This window comes from Marmota monax, unplaced genomic scaffold (genome assembly GCF_021218885.2).
Source record: "Marmota monax isolate L192 unplaced genomic scaffold, Marmota_monax_Labrador192_F-V1.1 WCK01_AAM20220418_F8-fsc00034, whole genome shotgun sequence".
Taxonomy (NCBI): domain Eukaryota; kingdom Metazoa; phylum Chordata; class Mammalia; order Rodentia; family Sciuridae; genus Marmota; species Marmota monax.
In genome coordinates, this window is record NW_026693934.1 from 127,460 (window position 1) to 145,919 (window position 18,460).

At 36.6% G+C, this 18,460-nt stretch overlaps 1 protein-coding gene and 1 long non-coding RNA gene across 4 annotated transcripts in view; one reads left to right on the forward strand and one right to left on the reverse strand.

The window, feature by feature from the left end:
• Arhgap15 (Rho GTPase activating protein 15) overlaps nucleotides 1–18,460 on the reverse strand; it is a 619,786-nt gene that overhangs the window by 18,481 nt on the left and 582,845 nt on the right. Inside the window, exon 14 of one of the 3 annotated variants that reach the window (XM_058585365.1) lies at nucleotides 14,718–15,255. The exons of the other annotated variants lie outside the window; for them this stretch is intronic. Within the exon in view, the coding sequence (XP_058441348.1) occupies nucleotides 15,231–15,255 (25 nt within the window). The 3' untranslated portion in view covers nucleotides 14,718–15,230. Of the gene's footprint in view, nucleotides 1–14,717; nucleotides 15,256–18,460 lie in introns of those variants that run through there. 3 annotated transcript variants of the gene reach the window in all.
• Nucleotides 17,734–18,460, forward strand: part of LOC131424916 (uncharacterized) — a 60,235-nt gene continuing 59,508 nt past the window's right edge. The window contains exon 1 of the long non-coding RNA XR_009228558.1: nucleotides 17,734–17,857. This is a non-coding gene — a long non-coding RNA (uncharacterized LOC131424916). The remainder of the gene's footprint in view (nucleotides 17,858–18,460) is intronic.

An 18,460-nucleotide genomic window follows, 5' to 3' on the forward strand; every position in this document is an offset into this window, starting at 1 on the left:
ACTTGAGTTGAAATGTGTATTTTTTTTCCCCCTCAAAAGCTGACTTGTAGGGGAAAAAAAAATCAGATATTCTATGATGTACTTTGCCTTAGTGACAAGATGTTTTGGGGGAAATCATCCAAGCTTGAAATAAAATCTTTATTGAAAGTAATTCTACATTCATGCCAGTCAGATACATTGTCGGATTAGACCAGATATCCCAGGGGGAAACTACGGTATATGCACCAGGCAGAGTTGATTATGGACCTCCTGTCAGTTTTTAACTTCCTGACAATGGCTGAAGCATTCACAGCCGCCACAACTCTGTTTTCATCTTTATTTTGAGAGAAAGTTAATACACTTTACCTTAACTACGCCAAATGTACTGGAAAATAACTCGGTAATAAGATATACCCCGCCTACCTAGTAATATCTGTGTGGAGAGAGCATTTAGCTGTGCATTTAAAGGAAACAAATACAAGCAGCAAATGACTGAAAGATATTGTGATTATTTTTTCTGCTTGAACTTTAAAATTTTCTTGCCAAAGCCTCCTGTGTGCCGTCTTACAACCAGTGTGTATGTATAACCATAGGGCCACATAAATGGCTTTCATTGCAAATTCCCATCAAATGGCAGGGCAGCCTCTTTCTTTCCTATTAGATTAATTCAGTTATCAATGTGATTTGGTGTCAAAAGAAAGACACAGGTGTGCCAGGTGACATTTGTTTCCACTTAGAGAATCACAACAGCTTAGATGTCACTTTTGAAAAGGTTATATAATTGCTTTTTTGGACATAACACTAATCAAAGAAGAGAGAAAAAAGGCATAATTTCAAATGTAAAATTATATTTTGATTTATTGTAAAGACAACACAGTGCTATGATTGTAAAGGAAATGAAAAGACATTTCCTAGAGTAGATATTCAATAATTTAACATTCAATTGAAAATTTGCAACTTAATTTCATAAATCTCATCATTTGGTTGTGTATTCTAAAATTTACTTCTCTCATGTCACCAAAGAACAGACGCAAGAGGGTGAAATAGGCTTCAACTTGACTAGAGCTTAAAGAGTAAAATGATACGTTAGTTGAAAATTACAACATAATCTACCAACGAAGTCTCAAGGCAGAAAGAACACATGTTCTGTAAAACACATTTCTTAACCTGAGAAATGCATTGGTGAAATAAGTTAAAATTTATGTTGAAAATTTTTTTTAACTTATAAAAGATCACAAATCTTCTTCAAAAGATGAGTGGCTAAGCAAATATGGTTTATCCATACAACGCAATATGATTCAATGGCAAAAGGAAATGAGCTATCAAACCACAAAAAGTCCTGAAGGAACCCTAAGTGCATGTTGCTAAGTGAAAGGCGCCAATGAAGTGATTCTAAGTGCATAACATTCAGGAAAGAGAAAAACTGTGGAGACAGCAAAGGATCAGTAATGTCCAAGAGTTTTGGGGAAGAGAGAGGTGAATAGATGGAGCACAGGGATTTTGATGGTCGTGAAACTGTTGTTTATGACATTACAATGGTGCTTATTTTCGTTGCATGAAAGCTCTGACAACTTTCGTTAATCATGAAGTCTCAATATTGTTTGGGTTATGCACACTGATGCAAAATGCTGATGACAGGGAAACTTTGTGTATGTACTGGGGGAAGAAGAGGTATATGGAGACTCTCTGTACTTCATGCTCAGCTTTGCTCTAAGCCTACATTTTATCTGAAAGACAAAATTTATTTAATTTTTAAGAAGCAAAAATATAAAAAGGTAATGAAATATATTTCATCCATTTGGGGTCCAGTGGTCAATTTGCCTGTCCATGTATCTTTAAGGTCACACACATTTGAATCATTTTGAATTGAATTATTTCTGATTTTATCACCATATCCATGCCATTCACCCTACTAAAAACAAAATAGAAACGTTTCTTTACTAGGAAGCCTTTAGGAATCATATTCTCATCTCTTAGTTATTTGCTTTCTTGGCATTAAAGCATTCATATTGTATTGCAAAGTTGTTGACATGTTTTATTTTTGTCTCTAAGTTATTTCATGCACACGTTTTATCTCTCTCATTAAACAGTAAAATAGTGGAGTTTAGGTAGCATAGTACCTCTAGCTTTCCTCCTATTTTTGCTTGCAGTAGAAAGTTTGAGCATTCTGTACTTTTTGTTATTACAAATAGTTTTATGCTGCAAGTGTGGCTAAACAGGTTGAGCTTTTGTTCCAGAGAAGGGAACTGGATTGAATTAAATATTTTTCTATCTGCAGTCAGAACAGAGCTGGCCCCAGATATTCTTTGTCATTTTCTCTTTTAAGTCCAGGAGGGAAAGCGGAGTTCAGTCAGGGAAGATGTTGAGTCTTTCTTTTCTACGCCATTCCTTTCTTTCTCCCCCTTTCTTTTTTCTCTTTTAACTTTCTTTGAAAAAAATTATAGAGGATGACTGGAGAATATAATTTGGAAATGCAACAGTATTATATGACATTTAGAGGGATGGGCTGGTAGGGAATTCAGTACGTGCAAAATATCATCTTTGGATGTTCTACTTTCAAAATTTTTATGAGTTAGTGTGAAATTACTTTAGGTTAAGGTGTCAAAAATAGAATGCAGGAATCATGAGGTTTGGTTTCAAAAGTCTTGGCTCTTTACAGAAAATGTCTGCATAATCCAAAGGAGAGTCTACACAAGATAAAAATTTAAATGATGTCATAATCTAAATGAGAATATATGCAGAAGAGAATGTCTAAATAATCCATTCCATGACCCATAGACTTGTATGGAGATCCAGGAGACCACCATTGGAACTTGGACAAACACAGTAATTCAATAAAGCTTTAGCTTCATTAGTGCATGTGACTGGAATGAAAGATCAGCTAGTACAAGGAAATGGACACCTTGTTTTTCTCTCCTGGCTTTACTTTTACTATCGCTGGGACTATGGGCATTCACTTAGCCTTCCTCAGCCTCAGTTTCCTTATTTGGAATATCTGACAGTTGGGCTGGAAGAGTTCTAATTTCCTTGTGCTTCAAATTCAATTTTTAACAAATTGAAATACCATTTTCTTCTGCTAACTTGAAATTCAATTTTTAACAAATTGAAACACCATTTTCGTCTGCTAACTTGAAATAATTTGTAAGGAAAGTTGACAAGCTCAGAAACATATTGCAGGCATAGCCCTCAATTGCAAAATAAGCGAAACCTGAATTGTAAGGCATTTGTAGTACTATCTTGCATATATATATGTGTATATTTAAAATATATGTTTATGCATACTTTATATATTATATGTGTGGTGTGTATATAAATCTTTACTATAAGATATACATTTATTTATTAAAATAAAGAATGAAACAGAAAGGCAGACACCAGAGATTAAAAAAAAAAAAACAGACATGAACCTTCTGTTTTCTTGGAAGCATAAGGGCGTGCCTGAAGTCCTTATTTTCATTTTCATAATACCTAGGAAAGAATGGTGGCATTGGATGAAGAGACTTCTATCTGGAGACAGCATGGTGGCTGTCTGCTCCCTGGGGAAGTTGAAGCCTCCATATGAAAGGATGATATGATTAATCAATGATGCCTATATGGGCTTGGGAATGGAGGACTGTGGCACCTGTGCCAAGAACATGCCATTCTGTGGAAGAGTAATTTCAAAAGGAAACTGCATACCTCTACAGAAGTAATATGAAGTGTTCCTGTATGAGAAGGAGTCTGGGAACTTGGGAGGCAAGCTGCTGGTGCATTTGACCCACATTGCTCTTAAGAAGTGAGCACAGAAAGAGAGGAAAATATAGCTGGATTGGGGTGTGAAAAATGGTGACTTTAGGACATATCACAAGAAATTTATGATGATGGATATTTAAAATAGAATTTTAAAAATCTATACAAATGAGATACATCTCAGAGATCCTTTCAGGTTAGTACATATAGACCAGCTTCTTATTTAAAAAAAAAATTACAACCTTCATACTAAGTATTTTTAAGAAACTCAGTTCCCCGTAGATGTACATTCACCTCTCCCATATTTTGTTGACTTCTTATTTATCAAAAGACCAAATCTGTCTGTGGTGATATATGCATATTGAAGAGTCAATTAAAGGACAACCATAGTCTTTCAGTGGTCACAGAGATCTACTAATGTCAACCATTAAGTGATGATTTTATTGAAATAGTGATTATATATAGAGAGAGTACAGGAGATGTACAGAGCTGCTGAATAGAACAGGGCTGATGGAGTCTATTTTGTGTTTATGCATTTGCAGTCTTGGGTGGTGCCTCACTGAAATGCCTTATCTAGGAGGATTACTGATATCACAACACTCCTGATTTATTGAAGCTCAATTAGGTTAAGCAGCTTGGTTCACTTCGATTGGATAAAAAAAGTCTCTTGTTGAATTTGAATTCTTGCTTTGCAATGAACACAAACTCACTCATTATTACTTATGGAGCTTTTCTTTATGGATGAACTGTTTCTCAGCCAAGTAGCAGTAGTCACCCAGCTGATGACCATAAGGAAAGGCAAACACTGTCAGTAGAATAACATCCTCAGCCAAGTGTTTATGTTGGATACATATACAATACAGAACTGTTCCTGACTAATGAGATGAAGTGGCCTCCCCAAGTCTCTCCTTTTGTATTCTTTCTTGCCACCCATGTGTTGAGTGAGATTTTCTCAGGAACTAAGATCCACCCTACAAGTAAGTTCTGCTTCTTTGCAAGCTGGATTTATTCTTTCTAGTTTCCAACTTAACATCATATATCAAATAGCTCTGAGTGAACTATAAATACAATTGTGATGCGGCTGTTAATGCAGCTTCCAGGGGTGATTAATTTATGTAGAGTGTATTTTAAACAATGAAATAATGTGGATAATTTGATATTTCTAAATGTTGTCTTTTAGAGTCCTTTGTTTATGATTTATTTCTAAATCTACTGGTTATATTCTCAATAAAGTTTTTTCTCCCCATCCCATCCCCACAGGTGGGAGAATATCTCAAACTTCCTACTAAGAATTTTATTTTGTTTCTTCGCCTTGCTTCAACTTTCCTTGCTTTCAATGATCTTTAACCTAAAATCTGGAATTTTCTCCTCAGTTGGCTGAAATAACGTTTACTAGAATTTTTCTGACCAGAGATCCCTTGGTATGTTTCAGACTGCTGGGGCAGGGGAACAAGCTATGGGTGCCCTAGGAGTGAGGGGAAGTCAGGTAAGTCTGGCCAAAAGCTGGTTCAGTCCAGAGTGTGGCTCTCAGGGCAGAAAGAGGCCAGCACCGAGACCATCAGAAACTTAGCAGCACAGGTTGGTTAAGTATTTTAAGAAAGGCCACAGGCAGGGGTTGAATAATATTTTAGAAACAAAATGCTAACTGTACAATCCTCTATGACACCATCAGCAGGGACTTCCTTTCTCCTGAGGGAGATAGCGCAACTCTCAGTAAGGTCTCTGCCTCTGCATTTCTGCACCTCAATGGCTGTCTGGAGAGCCACTTGCTCTCTGATAGGAAGCTAATGCATGTTCAATCTTTGCATTGTGTCACCAAGGTATAGTATCTTATTTCTCCTGTCAACAAGTTTATGAGACTGGTACCATTATTATTGCCCATTTTAAAAATGAAAAACTTGAGGCTTATGGAGATGACTCGCTGTCATGCTGAAAGAGTTGTGCTAAGATCTACACCCAGGTTACCTGGGTCTAGAATCTGAACTCTCCTTATATGGTGGTCTATCTGTCCTTCCTGTTGCCTGTTTGGTGTCTCTTTTTGCCATTCTTTTCTGTCGGCCACTGGGCTTTTTAATTCCCAATCAGATATCTGTTGTCTCTATACCCCGAGCTACGAGCCAGTCTGTCCCCCTCCTTTCCCCAGTCCCAGCTCACTTAACCCCAGCCTGGGTCAGAGCCCCAGGCCCCTTGCTTTCCTGGCAGGAGAATAAAGACAGCTGGCAGTGAGAAAAGCCTGTGAAGGAGAATCTGAGCACAGTGGTGGTTATGGCTTTGCTGCCTGAGAACTCCCTCTGTCAGGGAACCGCACTGGCTTCCCACACTTGCTACATGGACAGATGTTTTCAATTATTATCACTGACAAGCCTCCAGGCCAGGTTCCTTTCTGATTGGCTGTCACTGGACTCAGAGGGGAATAAAGGAAACTGAGGCTAGGACACAAAACACCTCAGTCATCACTTTAATCATGTTTCTCTAAAGCAACTGGTTGAGTTGGACAGTTCACTCAGAATTGGAATCCTTTCGTAAACACAGACTCAATTTCCTTTTAAACCTTTCTTTCATTCTGGTTTCAATTTTTCTGCCAATAGTCCTTTTGACATTGTAAGAGAGTGAGACATTTGTCATTTCTTTACCAATTCTTTCCTTTTGTTGTTCTTCCAGAGTTTTGGGTTCATACCAGAATATAGTGGGAATTATGATTTAGAACAATTTAACTTGATATTATTAGACTTCTAGACTTGGCCTTGCACAATCATCTGCAAAAATGACCTACGTCTGATGAGAAGATTCTGGCAGCATCCATCTGCAGTAATGTGGGAAACTCCCCACCTGAAGTCCAAAACCACTTTTCAAGTCTTCTTTGTACCAACACCAGGGTTTGCATCTCACCTCACCTGCATCACTGAGACCCTTTGTGATACCACCTTTATAGGTAACGATTGAATGTGACATAGTTACCCTGATTCCATTTTTTACCCTCTCTGGTATATCATACAGAGGCCCAGTGACTAGTTTATCCCAAGAGATATCTAACAAAGCATTGGCATGGACAGTAGCAGAAAAGGATGTAGACATGTCTCTCAGAAGCCTCCCTGATAACTCTCTCCTCTAAGTGCCCTCTTCTTCAACAGGATCAGTTATCTCATTGTTTATTTCTCCCTTTCTGTTTCCATAAATTAGAAGGGAAAACCAGATCATCAGGTAGATTAAAGCCTTCTGAGTTCATTTTTATTTCCAATTCTTTATGTCATATATCTGGTTAGAAAAAAATGTATTCAAGATGCTCCAGTGTTTCTGCACATTAGTTTTATGTTCTTTTGATGTCCTGAAATTCCATTTGTGTGTGGTCCTTCTTGCTCAAGTCTCCAAGCTGCCTTGTCTCTGCTGCCATTTTCAAAACAATAGAGGCAGACATGCAATCGGCCGCATGTATTTGGTAAGATGGATAAAATCTATAGCTTTAGATTCTTAAGGCCCAACTCTCCATTTTAATTTCTGAAAAATGTCTTCTTAACTTTCAATCTAAATTCTTTATTTTAAGCCTAAAGATAAAATATTATCGGATGTTAATTCATCCTTTTCAAAAAAGGCACATGAGGGTTAAAACATATGCTTCCTTCTTCGCTCAGGAAAAAAAAAATCCTTCCAACCTTTTTGGGGGGATCACATATAGCTCTAAAACAGCTGAAGCTAAAAACATCAAAGTTGGCATGACTTCAGTTATCACTGAATCAGGAAGATCAAGCCAAGTTTTTGAAGAAAATGGTTGAGCATTTTAAAAATAAAAGAAGTCAAAATGCTCTCTCTGAGCATGCTCAGTGGGAGATCTTAAAATATTTTCTTTAGGTCAGCTTTATTTTGCTCATTTCTTTGGAAATATTTCAACAAACCTCTCTAATTAGTCCTTATTAACATTCACTAATGCCCTAGCCAAGGCCCAAGTGTCTGTCACCTGCCAAGGTGATGTTTTCACCATGTTTGCCAAGGGACCACTACTGGTCAATGCCGGTGAGTTGCTTTGGTCCTTTCATGTTTTTGTCATTGTTCGGTTCAGTGATTTTAGGTGGGACAAATATGTGGGAGGGGATGAGGGACAGGATGTTGAAACAGTTTCACAATAATAATATGGGGGGTTGAATACAACTGCTAAATACCTGTTTTTTTTTTGTTATTGTTGTTTCAATTTTCTATAAATTTAATATTATGAAAAAATTAGAAGGATGGTTTCTGCATTTGAAAAGCAACAGGCAGTTTAAATCAAGACTCAAACACAAAAATACAGCCCTCACACTGAAAAGTAGATACTATGTTTATCATTTCCTCAAAGGATTTCATTTTCTTTTAAGGCACTAAATAGCTTCTCTGCTGACAGTTTGGGGGCCCACATTTATCTTGCAATAAGACAGTAAACTGTCCCCGCTTTACCTGGGACCAGATCAATTGACAGACCTGGCAGATCGCTGACATTACACTTGTTATCACCACCACCTGACACTATTTCAAGATGTAAATTTCTCAAATGATATCTACAGCCTGGTAAGAATATTGCTTCTTATTGCAATGCACTTTTACTAGTCTCCACACTGTAATTTCAAGAATTTCTTTATAGGAGTTCTCAGTGAAATCCTCCAGTAGCATTTTTCAACTGAGGAAATATTTTGCATGTATAATGGCTCAAGGGAATTGCCATGCTGGTTAGATTACATTTCTACCTGTCACAAAAAGTCAAGAGGTAGATTTTGACATATCTTGTTTATAATATGTAGCCAGACAGTGGTAGCCAGAAGGGTCCACCCATACAGGGATAGCCCAGTAGACTATCTGCAAATTACTTTAGATGTATTAGTTCATACCTAAGTTAGAGATCTAATTATGCTCAATCAAGTATACTAGGGAAGATGCTATTTTAATAGCTGGCAGCAAAATCCTACTTAGAGGAGAAAAAATCATCTGCTTTCCTTTCTTGCTTAGCAAAACCTTTTGACAGACCATTTTGGTTGTGAAAACAATTTGAAAAAGATAAACAAATTCTCTGAGTGAACCCCCCAAAACTTGCCTTATTGGGGTTGTGTGCAAAAATTCCCTATAAAAACCTTTATAAAACTATAGTTTTGAGGCAGAGGGCATGGTGAGAAGTTGGAGAGCAAATGGAAAAGACAATCTGTGAAAATTCCTTAGAGGAGTGAGGGGGGAGAATTATGGAGGTGCATTTCAATATGAGAAATGCCTATTATATATGTTTACATTTTAAATTATCCACTAGCTTGGAAGTGATGTAATCTTTCCATTCCTTGTGAATATTCAGGAAAATTGTACTAATGCTGTGGTCTGGAGTGAATTTTTGGATATAAGGGCAAAGAAACAGTCAAGATAAGGGAACACTGGCCAGTGGTGAGGCATGGATGGGTTGAAGGTTTAGAGACCCAAGAAATCAAGCCAGAAATGACTGATAGCCTGAGAGATGCTGGTTTCTAACTTCATCAGAGTGGAGAATTGAAATTATTTTGTTTTAATTTCAAGGGGAATGATGCAAATAGACAAAGGGCATTTTCTAAAGTTCTTGGTGCCATTTTTTTGCTTGTCTTGGTTGTACCCAAGTTTTTAATCTTATCATCCTGTCAGCTCATCATTTCCAAGATGTGGCTAGACTGAGCTGTCTGTGGCCAGTTTTTCTAAATGGTCCTTCTGCTTGTGGCTTTAATTCTTGGTTCTGCCTTTCATTTCCCCTTGAGTACGAGAATCTAGCTCTGAACCCCAGCTGGATTGCTAGGGTGCTTGACTCTCTCATCTAATTTTTGCCATCTTCTCCCAAGCTGTTGGCTATTTCTGTTCTTCCAAGTTTACATAAGCTGCATCATTGCCTGTCCCTAAACACAGGTCACAGAACCTTCCAAAACAGTCTGCAGGCAGTTGGATTCTCTTGACTTCATCATGTGGGTCCATCTTCTCTGCTCAAAGCCCTCAGTGGCTTTCTGTTCTTTGTCAGGTAAAATCTTGGCTCCTCCATAGGACACACTATTCCTCTGCTACGTTGGTTCCAACTTTTTTTTTCCCAGCTCTCTTCATTCAAAGTTATCCATGACTATTTACCAAAATATTCCTAATTTTCCCAATGAGTTGACCTGGCTGTGCTTTGTAATATTTGTTTGGACCAGTGTGGAGATTTGAACCAAAGAACAGGACAAACTAGTGGCATTTAAACTCAAGAATGCTCCAGTCTGTGCAATTGTAATTGAATGTAAGTTCTTTATAAAACAAAGCATGTGGTTTACATTGTGTAACTAATATAAATCACAGATTAAGAAAGAAAATAAGTAAAAGCAAAAATGACGCTTTTGCTCACAAATCTTTTTTTCTAACCAAAAATATTATAAATCTTTAAGTTGTTGTTTACACCAAAATGTTTGACTGTATAGTGACTACAGAGAATGTAGTTCACAAAAATAATGATATCAGTCCATCACCACGGTGCTTAAACAAAAACCTGGGAGATCTGGCTCAAGTCACCCTGAACAGGAAGCCATCCTGTTCAATGACTGTGTCTGCTGGGGATGCCACTGATTTTGGGGTAAGACAATCCCAATCTTCTTACATCCAATTGAGAATTGGAATATGCCTTTGCCATTTAGGAACTTAAATGACCTCACAAGTTACCAGTGAAAGGCACATTCCTCCTAGATTTGACTAGTTCTACATGATAGCTTATTTTCTTCTCTGATCATAAAACTTCAAGTTCCTAAGGCACATAATAAACTATATACATAATACTCTTCTCAGCAGAATTATCCACTTACCAATAAGAACTTTAGATTCCAGCTGCTAATGAATATTGTATTACCTAAAACAACACAGAATCATTAATCCTCTAAGGTTCCCAAGTTTAAACTATATATACAATAACTGCTTTCCATTTCCTGAGTAATATAATGCAACAAACAAATAGGTCTCAAAATTCTTCATGAAATAACCACAAAGGATGAAGAGAATGGCCCTTCATTTCATGCATTTGGCTAGTCCCAAGGTCAGGTGTCTTTAAACAAGCAAGTTTTATTTTCTTTTAGATCCTATCCAAATCATAGTGTCATTTAAATTTGTGAAACAAATTTTCATTGTTTCCTTTTTAAGAAATACATATATAACCTACTATTTAAGATATGTGAATTTAGGGCAGCACCAAGAAGTCTTTCTCCATGTTCTACTAATGTTAAAACCTTGTTGTTTTCTGTCCATTCTATAGTAGTGATGATAAAATAACAAAAACCTGAATGTGGAAAATGTATTTAAAATTCTGGTTACGGAGTTTTGAGCATATTGGCTATGGAGGGATGTTTATAAAATACAAGCAAATATGTCAAACTTGAGGCAAAATTTCAAGAGTCAGGAGTATTCAGGTAGAGAAAGAGAATGCTTAGGACCCCACCCACATAGTGGCATCACCCTTGGCTGACTTCCACTCATCCTGCTCTGTTTCCTCTGTAAAATATACTGACCATTGCTCACAACGCATTCAATGTTCCCAGCTAGTTAATGGCTCTCAACTGTGCACATCTGTTCCCACTAGAGGGAAGTCCCAGGAGAGAATCCCAAACAAGTTTATGCCAGTTGTACTTATTATTGTAATTATGTAATTTAATTAAATATTATGTAAACTGATGAAATATGAGAGCAAAAAGGAAGAGAGTTGCTTTGGGAACACTTTCTTTGGAGAGAAGATAAATTTGGTTATATCTAAAATTACTAGAGTTTTCTCTCTGGGTGGTGATTGGTCTCATCGATCTTACAAAGTCTTTTCCAAATCTATCATATATAATATTGCTTGTGTTTTTAAATTTTGTTATCTTTAGATTGATTCCTTCATTCTATTTCATGTTACAGTAGCTGCCAGTTATCATTTCCTGAGCACATACTATGTACCAGGCACTGGGTGAAGTGATTTGCTTGCATCTTCACATTTGATGTGTAAAATAATAATTATTAATTCTGAAAGAACTGCATTATGTCCATGGCTATATGCTCAGCATATTGCATATATTCCCCAGTTAATTCTCATGATATACCTCTTTTTAGATATGGAAACTGAAGATCAGAAGGAATGAGAACTTCATGTATACCCACAGCAATAAGTAAAAGATCTGGGATTAGGACCCAGTTCTATTTTGTTCTGAAGTCTTATCTCTGATTACTACACATACAGGTTCCTTGTGGACCTGTCATATTTACTGTCAAGATCTTAGTATGTAGTTCAGTGCTGGTCTCACCATAGGTACTCTTTGTGTTACATGAATAAGTGAATGCAGAGATAGATGAATACTACCTCAATTTTCTTAATAAGACTTAAGGTCGATTTGCTAGAAAATGGGAGAGAGGCAAATTTTCCTAATTCTAGACACTTTACAGTGTACCTACCATATGTGAATTAGCCTTCCTTTATTTCTATTGATTGAACTATTACTGTCATTAAGATCATATAAGAATAGTTTGTTAGGAAAAAAAAAGATTATAGTTGTGATTTACAATTGAGGACTAGTGTTATAGTTTTGTCTTCTCGTTATTATTCCTTTCAGTAAGATCATGTTTGGAGGAAACTGCATCTTCCCCATTCTGGTCTCTTTGTTTGAATGAAGTTAGCCCAGGGCTGGTCCTGTGTCCCAAGCTCCACTAATGAGAGTCATGCATTCCTCTGCCATAGAGAACCGATCAGGAACAAACAGGGAGTAAACAAGCAGTCCATGCCAGGCCATGGGGATGATTCCTGGGAGTTTTCTGTTCCCACAGCAAAGGAGAACCTTACATGCCTCCAAGGATGCTAAGCTGATAGGATACAATCCTGGCTCTGCCATTTTGCTGCCAGGAGGAAATATTTTTAAATCAAAACAAAGTTAACCCCAAGGTGAGCAGAGGCTAGAGATGGAAAGAGGCAAATTCCTGGCAATATTCTTTGGCAATTGGATCTAGTCATGCCCAAAGTCACATCTCATCATGGAATGTTCAGTTATAACAACTAGTAGATTCTCTTTTTTGCCCAAACAATTGTGAGTTAAGCTTTATTCTTTTTTTTAATTTTTTTTTATTGGTTGTTCAAAACATTACAAAGTTCTTGACATATCATATTTCATACATTAGATTCAAGTGGGTTATGAACTCCCATTTTTAACCCAAATACAGATTGCAGAATCACATCGGTTATCCTTTTGCACAAAATGTTACCATAGAACTCTAAGATATGTTTGAACATACTACATAATGTGGATCAGGTGAATTGATCCAGAACTGTGGCTAGTAAATATTCAGGAGAAAAAAAAGAAATTTCATCCAAAGCAAAGCAAAATAAAATTGTACATGAAGCTAAATCTAATATCTGCCTCTAAAATCTTAGTCCTAGCTGGTATTGAGTTTGGTGCTTAGCAATAATACTACTTTGTTATTTGATTTAAAGAAGATTCACTAATCTGCTAAATAAAAGGGTTTGATTAAGAGAGAGGATACATACTATTTCAGAATCTGTATTTCTTAGGAATCTTCAGATAAAGTCAGGATATTCAGGAGGAATACCCCCCATGATGTTTTAAAATGAATTTTTTAATTCAAGACTTCTTCAAGGAATATTTTCTTCCTACTCACTTGCAAAACACATGCTCATGTATACACATCCACATAGAAAAAGGAATCCATTCAGGTACAATCTAACTTGCAATCAAGAACTGCTAAAATAGGACCTTTATCATCAACACAGCACATCCCAAAATGTCTTTGTAAAGTAAATCAAATTATATGAGTTAATTGATTCCAGGCAACATCAGCAACTGCAGGTGGAGACTGCATAACAGGATGTTTATTAATGAAGTACTATTAATCAAAATCGACAATACCAATTCCTGTTTGTTGTATCTGAAAGCTACCTGCAGTGATTATAGATATATTTGTTGAATTTTTAAACAGTTTTGAAAAGGGGGAAAAAAGAGGACATAGTAACACATGGGATTTTTTAGCTGTGGATCTTGGATCACTGATATTTAAACACTGAAAAGATACTTCTAAATACAATTTGACAAGCAATGCCAAAGATGCCAGTGGTAATTAATTAGCACTTAATTGAGACCACAGAACAACAGGACATATGAATCGGTACTCAGTGCCATTTCCCCTTAGGCTCCCTCTCACGAGGGTCAGGAGGGTGGCTGCAAGCTGAAGGTCAGTAAGTAAATCGAGAGAACACATTGACACTGGACATTTCATGATGGATCTCCTTCACCCTTTGCTGCCGCCCCTGGCTATCTCTAGCTAGGAAAGGACTATGATGGTCTGAAGGGGAATTTATTGTTCATGCACATCAAAACTGAGGTGGGCACTACCCTCACATCCTCCACTAGTTAGGCTGGACACTTCTGGAAAAGATCAAGCTCAAATGTTAACATATGAATGAAGGTAGGCCAACATAAAAGCAAATTAAATTTAGAGTAAAGAATTACTTGAATTTGCTGGATTTGCAAGATTATATTTAAATTTTTATAAAAATAAATCTAGATAAAATATATTCCTGAAAATAAATTTTTTGTAGAAACATTTTTTTTGTAAAAAATTAGATAAAACATTTCTCTAAAAATTAATTTTTTTTCATGAAAAGCATATCATAGATATTATGATAGTTTGTATTTAAATATCATCAAGACTCCTAGAAATTCAATTTTAGGTATTGTTCATACTCTCTCCAGCCCCCTCCAAGACACACACATACACTTTCTGTCTTAATGGGTAGGGGCAACCGCCTTAACAGAGGGAAAAACTCTATAGCTTTATAATTCCATAGACTGAGCAAATAAAAAAAATGGAAATGAATTTTCTAATCTATGAATAAACTTAGACAGCCTCTGACTAAAAATTTATGGTAGCTTGGCTTATAAGCCAATATACATGAATTGGGGAATAGGCTTGCTGAAATTACCACCACAATTAAAAAAAAAAAATGAAGTGAGGACACTTTCTATTTTTTTTTTTTTTTTTTTAGCTGAGATTTGAAATCCTTAACTGAATGCAAAGTTCACTGATGTAACTGGTACTAGAAGTCTGGGTTCTTCAGTACCAAACCTTCAGTCCACACAGATTATATGACTTCTGAACGACCTTCACTCTCCAAAATGTATACAACTGGAAAAAGACTTTTCGGGGATCTGTTTTATTTGGTCACACACATGCCTATAGTTAAAACAAATAAGATACCTCTCCTTTTCAGTGTTCTTAAAAAGTGCTTGACTGATTCTTCTGAGGTCCTTGAGAACTTGCCTTAGACAATGATGCTCACTGCCAGAGCAGAGAGCAATGAGGGTTTGATCAGAAGCACTCTCTTTTCCTAATTCACTTCTTGTTCATGACTTATTCTTTGAACTAAGTCTGTTCCCTTGAACCAAGAATCTCCTCAACATCACTGCTCCTTTGCCACATCCCGGTGGATATATTCATGTGACATGACTGGAGGAGCACAGTGGCTCCCAGCCTTCCTCTCCTTGGGAAACAGTTGAGCTCGGCTATGGCAACAGGAAGAGGTGCCATCTGGTGAGATCAGAGTCCAAAAAAGAAAAAGAAAAAGGCAAGTAAGCAAGCAAAAAAGGTAGGGAGGGGAGCCCTCTCTTTCCTTAATATTATTTTACTAAGAAACTTCATGAAAACCATATCTTTCAGTCTTATGCAGCCCTCATCTCTGTTTTAAAATATCAGCTTGCAAATCTTAGGATATTTCAGGATAAAATCATTTTTAAACTAGCAGGTATTTGCACCATTTAGTGAGGTTTATCCCCACTTTTTATTCTATGACAATCTCACATTTCTTATAATGGCTTTTACATTCTTCGTATTTAATACTGACAACCTATATCATTTAAATTCCTCCTGAAATGCCATACACACATTTTAGACTTTCCCTAAAACACAACTTCACAACTTCACATAGTCCTATGTGAAGCTGTGAGTCACCTTTGTCTACCATTTAAGTAAATATTTCTGAACTTACTCTAACTCTAAACATCAATTTTACTTTAATTTTTTATTTTGTTATGTATTGACTTGATTTATACTCCCACATTATTAAATAAATAATTTATTTTAAAAATGCATCCAATATATAAAAGTTAAAATATGTTTAAAATGAGCAAGAAAACCAAAGTGAATGGAAAATAAGATGTAAGGATAGTGGAGTATTCCAAGTATTAGCAAGTCCACATGCTTTAATTCAAGTCTTGCTTCAATCTTGGTGGATCATATTACTTCCAGATAGGATGTCTATTGATTGACTTTACTGTTAATTTTATTTTTTTTGGGGGGGGTACTGGGGATTGAATTTAGAGGCACTCGACTACTGAGCCATATCCCAGCCCTATTTTGTATTTTATTTAGAGATAGGGTCTCACTGAGTTGCTTAGTTCCTCATTTTTGCTGAGGTTGGCTTTGAACTCATGATCCTCCTGCCTCAGCCTCCTGAGCCATTTGTATTACAGGCATGCACCACTGTGCTCGGCTTTACTGTTAATTTCTAAGAATATTTCTGCTTTCCTTATGCTCTTTATCTGACCATATCTATCCAGAGGCATCAAGATTCAGGATTTCTTGTTATTTTTTCTTTTACAAGTAAGATTGGTACAGGGATCAGGTTTCATATACTGCTATTTCCTCTTATTCAATGGGGATATATGTTCCAAGACTCCCAGTGAAATCTTGAAATTCAGGTAGTACCAAACCTGACATATACTATGTCTTTTTCCCTATATGTCTTGTAATGCTGCCACTTAGTACCAGTGTTAATTTGTTCCTTCATGTTTTAAACCCCTGTGCCTCCTTTCCATTATTACTCTTATGTTTTGGTGCCATTATTAAGTGAAATTAGAATTACTCAAGTACTTCCAAATGTGACAGTAAATCTGAACATGACAGTTACTAAGTGACTAAGAGGTAGGTCACATACACATCATGAATACACTGGACAAAGGTATGATTCATGTTCTGGGCATGATGGAGCATAATGTTGAGAGACTAAATCCTGTTACTCAGAATGGCATGCAATTTGGATTGTTTTGTTCTGAAATTTTCTATTTTATATATTTTTGGGTTGCCATTTATTGAAATATTGGAAGACAAAATCATAGATAAAAGGGGACTACCATATTTCATTTGTTCATCTATCAGATCCACACATATTTGGCAATTTTTATGTGCAAGTTACTAAGACACAATTTGAGCTGAAGGGTTTTAGATTCAGATAGGCCTACATTTCAAATACTGATCCCATCACCTTTTATTGGGTGAACTAAAAAAAATAATAATGTATTCTTTCTGGATGCTAGATTTTGGTTCCATAGTAGAGGGCAATAATTACATGGCTGTTGAATTGATATCATATATTTTAAAATATTCAGCAAAGTGTGAGACACATATTTAGTGCTCTATAAATTTGTGTATTCATGCTAGGCATTTGGCAAGAATCAAAAAAGAATAAAAATGAGCTTTGCGCTACCTTCACTATTGTCTATTTAAGTGTCAAATTCACCTCTGTAGGAGTAACTATGAATTCAGAATAGAGGCAGATCTCTACAGATAGGATCAGATCTCTGATCAGCAGATCTTAAAGAAGCTGAACCTTGAGCTAGAACCTTGTAGAATCTGGGATAGCAGGAGAGTAAAGAGGAACCTGGTTTGGAGGGAAATTGTTTGGATGAAATGTGTGGTTCTTAGAGATGGTGATACGTGAGGCATGATTTGGGTTGGTGAGAACATTCATTCACTTCGTGCCCTGAAACACTCGTGAATGGAAGTAATGGTTAGAACGCCATGATTAGGACAATGAGGAAGAGCAGGTAGGTTTATAGCAAGCAAGGGGACTATGTAATACAATTACCCCTATTGGGAACCCAAAATCTAAAAACCTAATTGTATTTGATGCCCTAAAATGACTGTCAGGTAGAGTTAGAGTTCAAGTGCCTTAAAGTAGTTCATTTCCATTTGCTTTTCATAACTATAGTCAACTTGGGTTACAGGTTCTACATAGTGACTTGATGACCTGGGAAGGACCCAAATTTGCTCATCTTTGAAATGAGAAGTTTAAACAACTTCCTGCTGGTGGGAAAAAGCTACATATCATTTCCTTCTGAAAATGAGAACAAAGGTCAGTTATTGCTCCCTATGGCTCCTCCACCTCTACTTGCCTTTTGGATGTCTCTAGTTAAACTTCCAGATGTCTGCAAGAAATTCTCTGCACACTGAATCATTAAAAAAAAAAAAAAGGCTTTCTTCTCCTTCTTCTTCTTCTTTTTTGAAAGGAGTGGCCTAGGTGTTGATTGGACTGAAATTCCACAGAACTAAAAACGAAACCAACCTCTTCCCCAGCCCCCCCAAAACAAAAACCTTCCATATGCATCTCTCTGTGAAGTCACTTTACTACTTCCTGATCCTCCTGATTTTAAATCCAACAGTTACATTTTTAAAGAGACACTGTACTTTGGAATATGAACGTGTGAAATCTGAATACAAAATATAATGGAGCAGTATAAGCCAAGTCATGCAATAGGAATTTTTTTTTTTTTTTAATTTACAGCAGGCAGACAATTCTGCCTTCTGAACTCTATTTCTAGCCCTGTTGCTCTTATTTGATGGGTTTAATAATGAGGCTAACAACTCGTAAATGGCTTAGTTTACTCACTTTTGGAAGACACCCCTTATTTTCTGTTTTGCAGCATCCTTTCTCTGAGAAGCTCCAGATATTTAAACC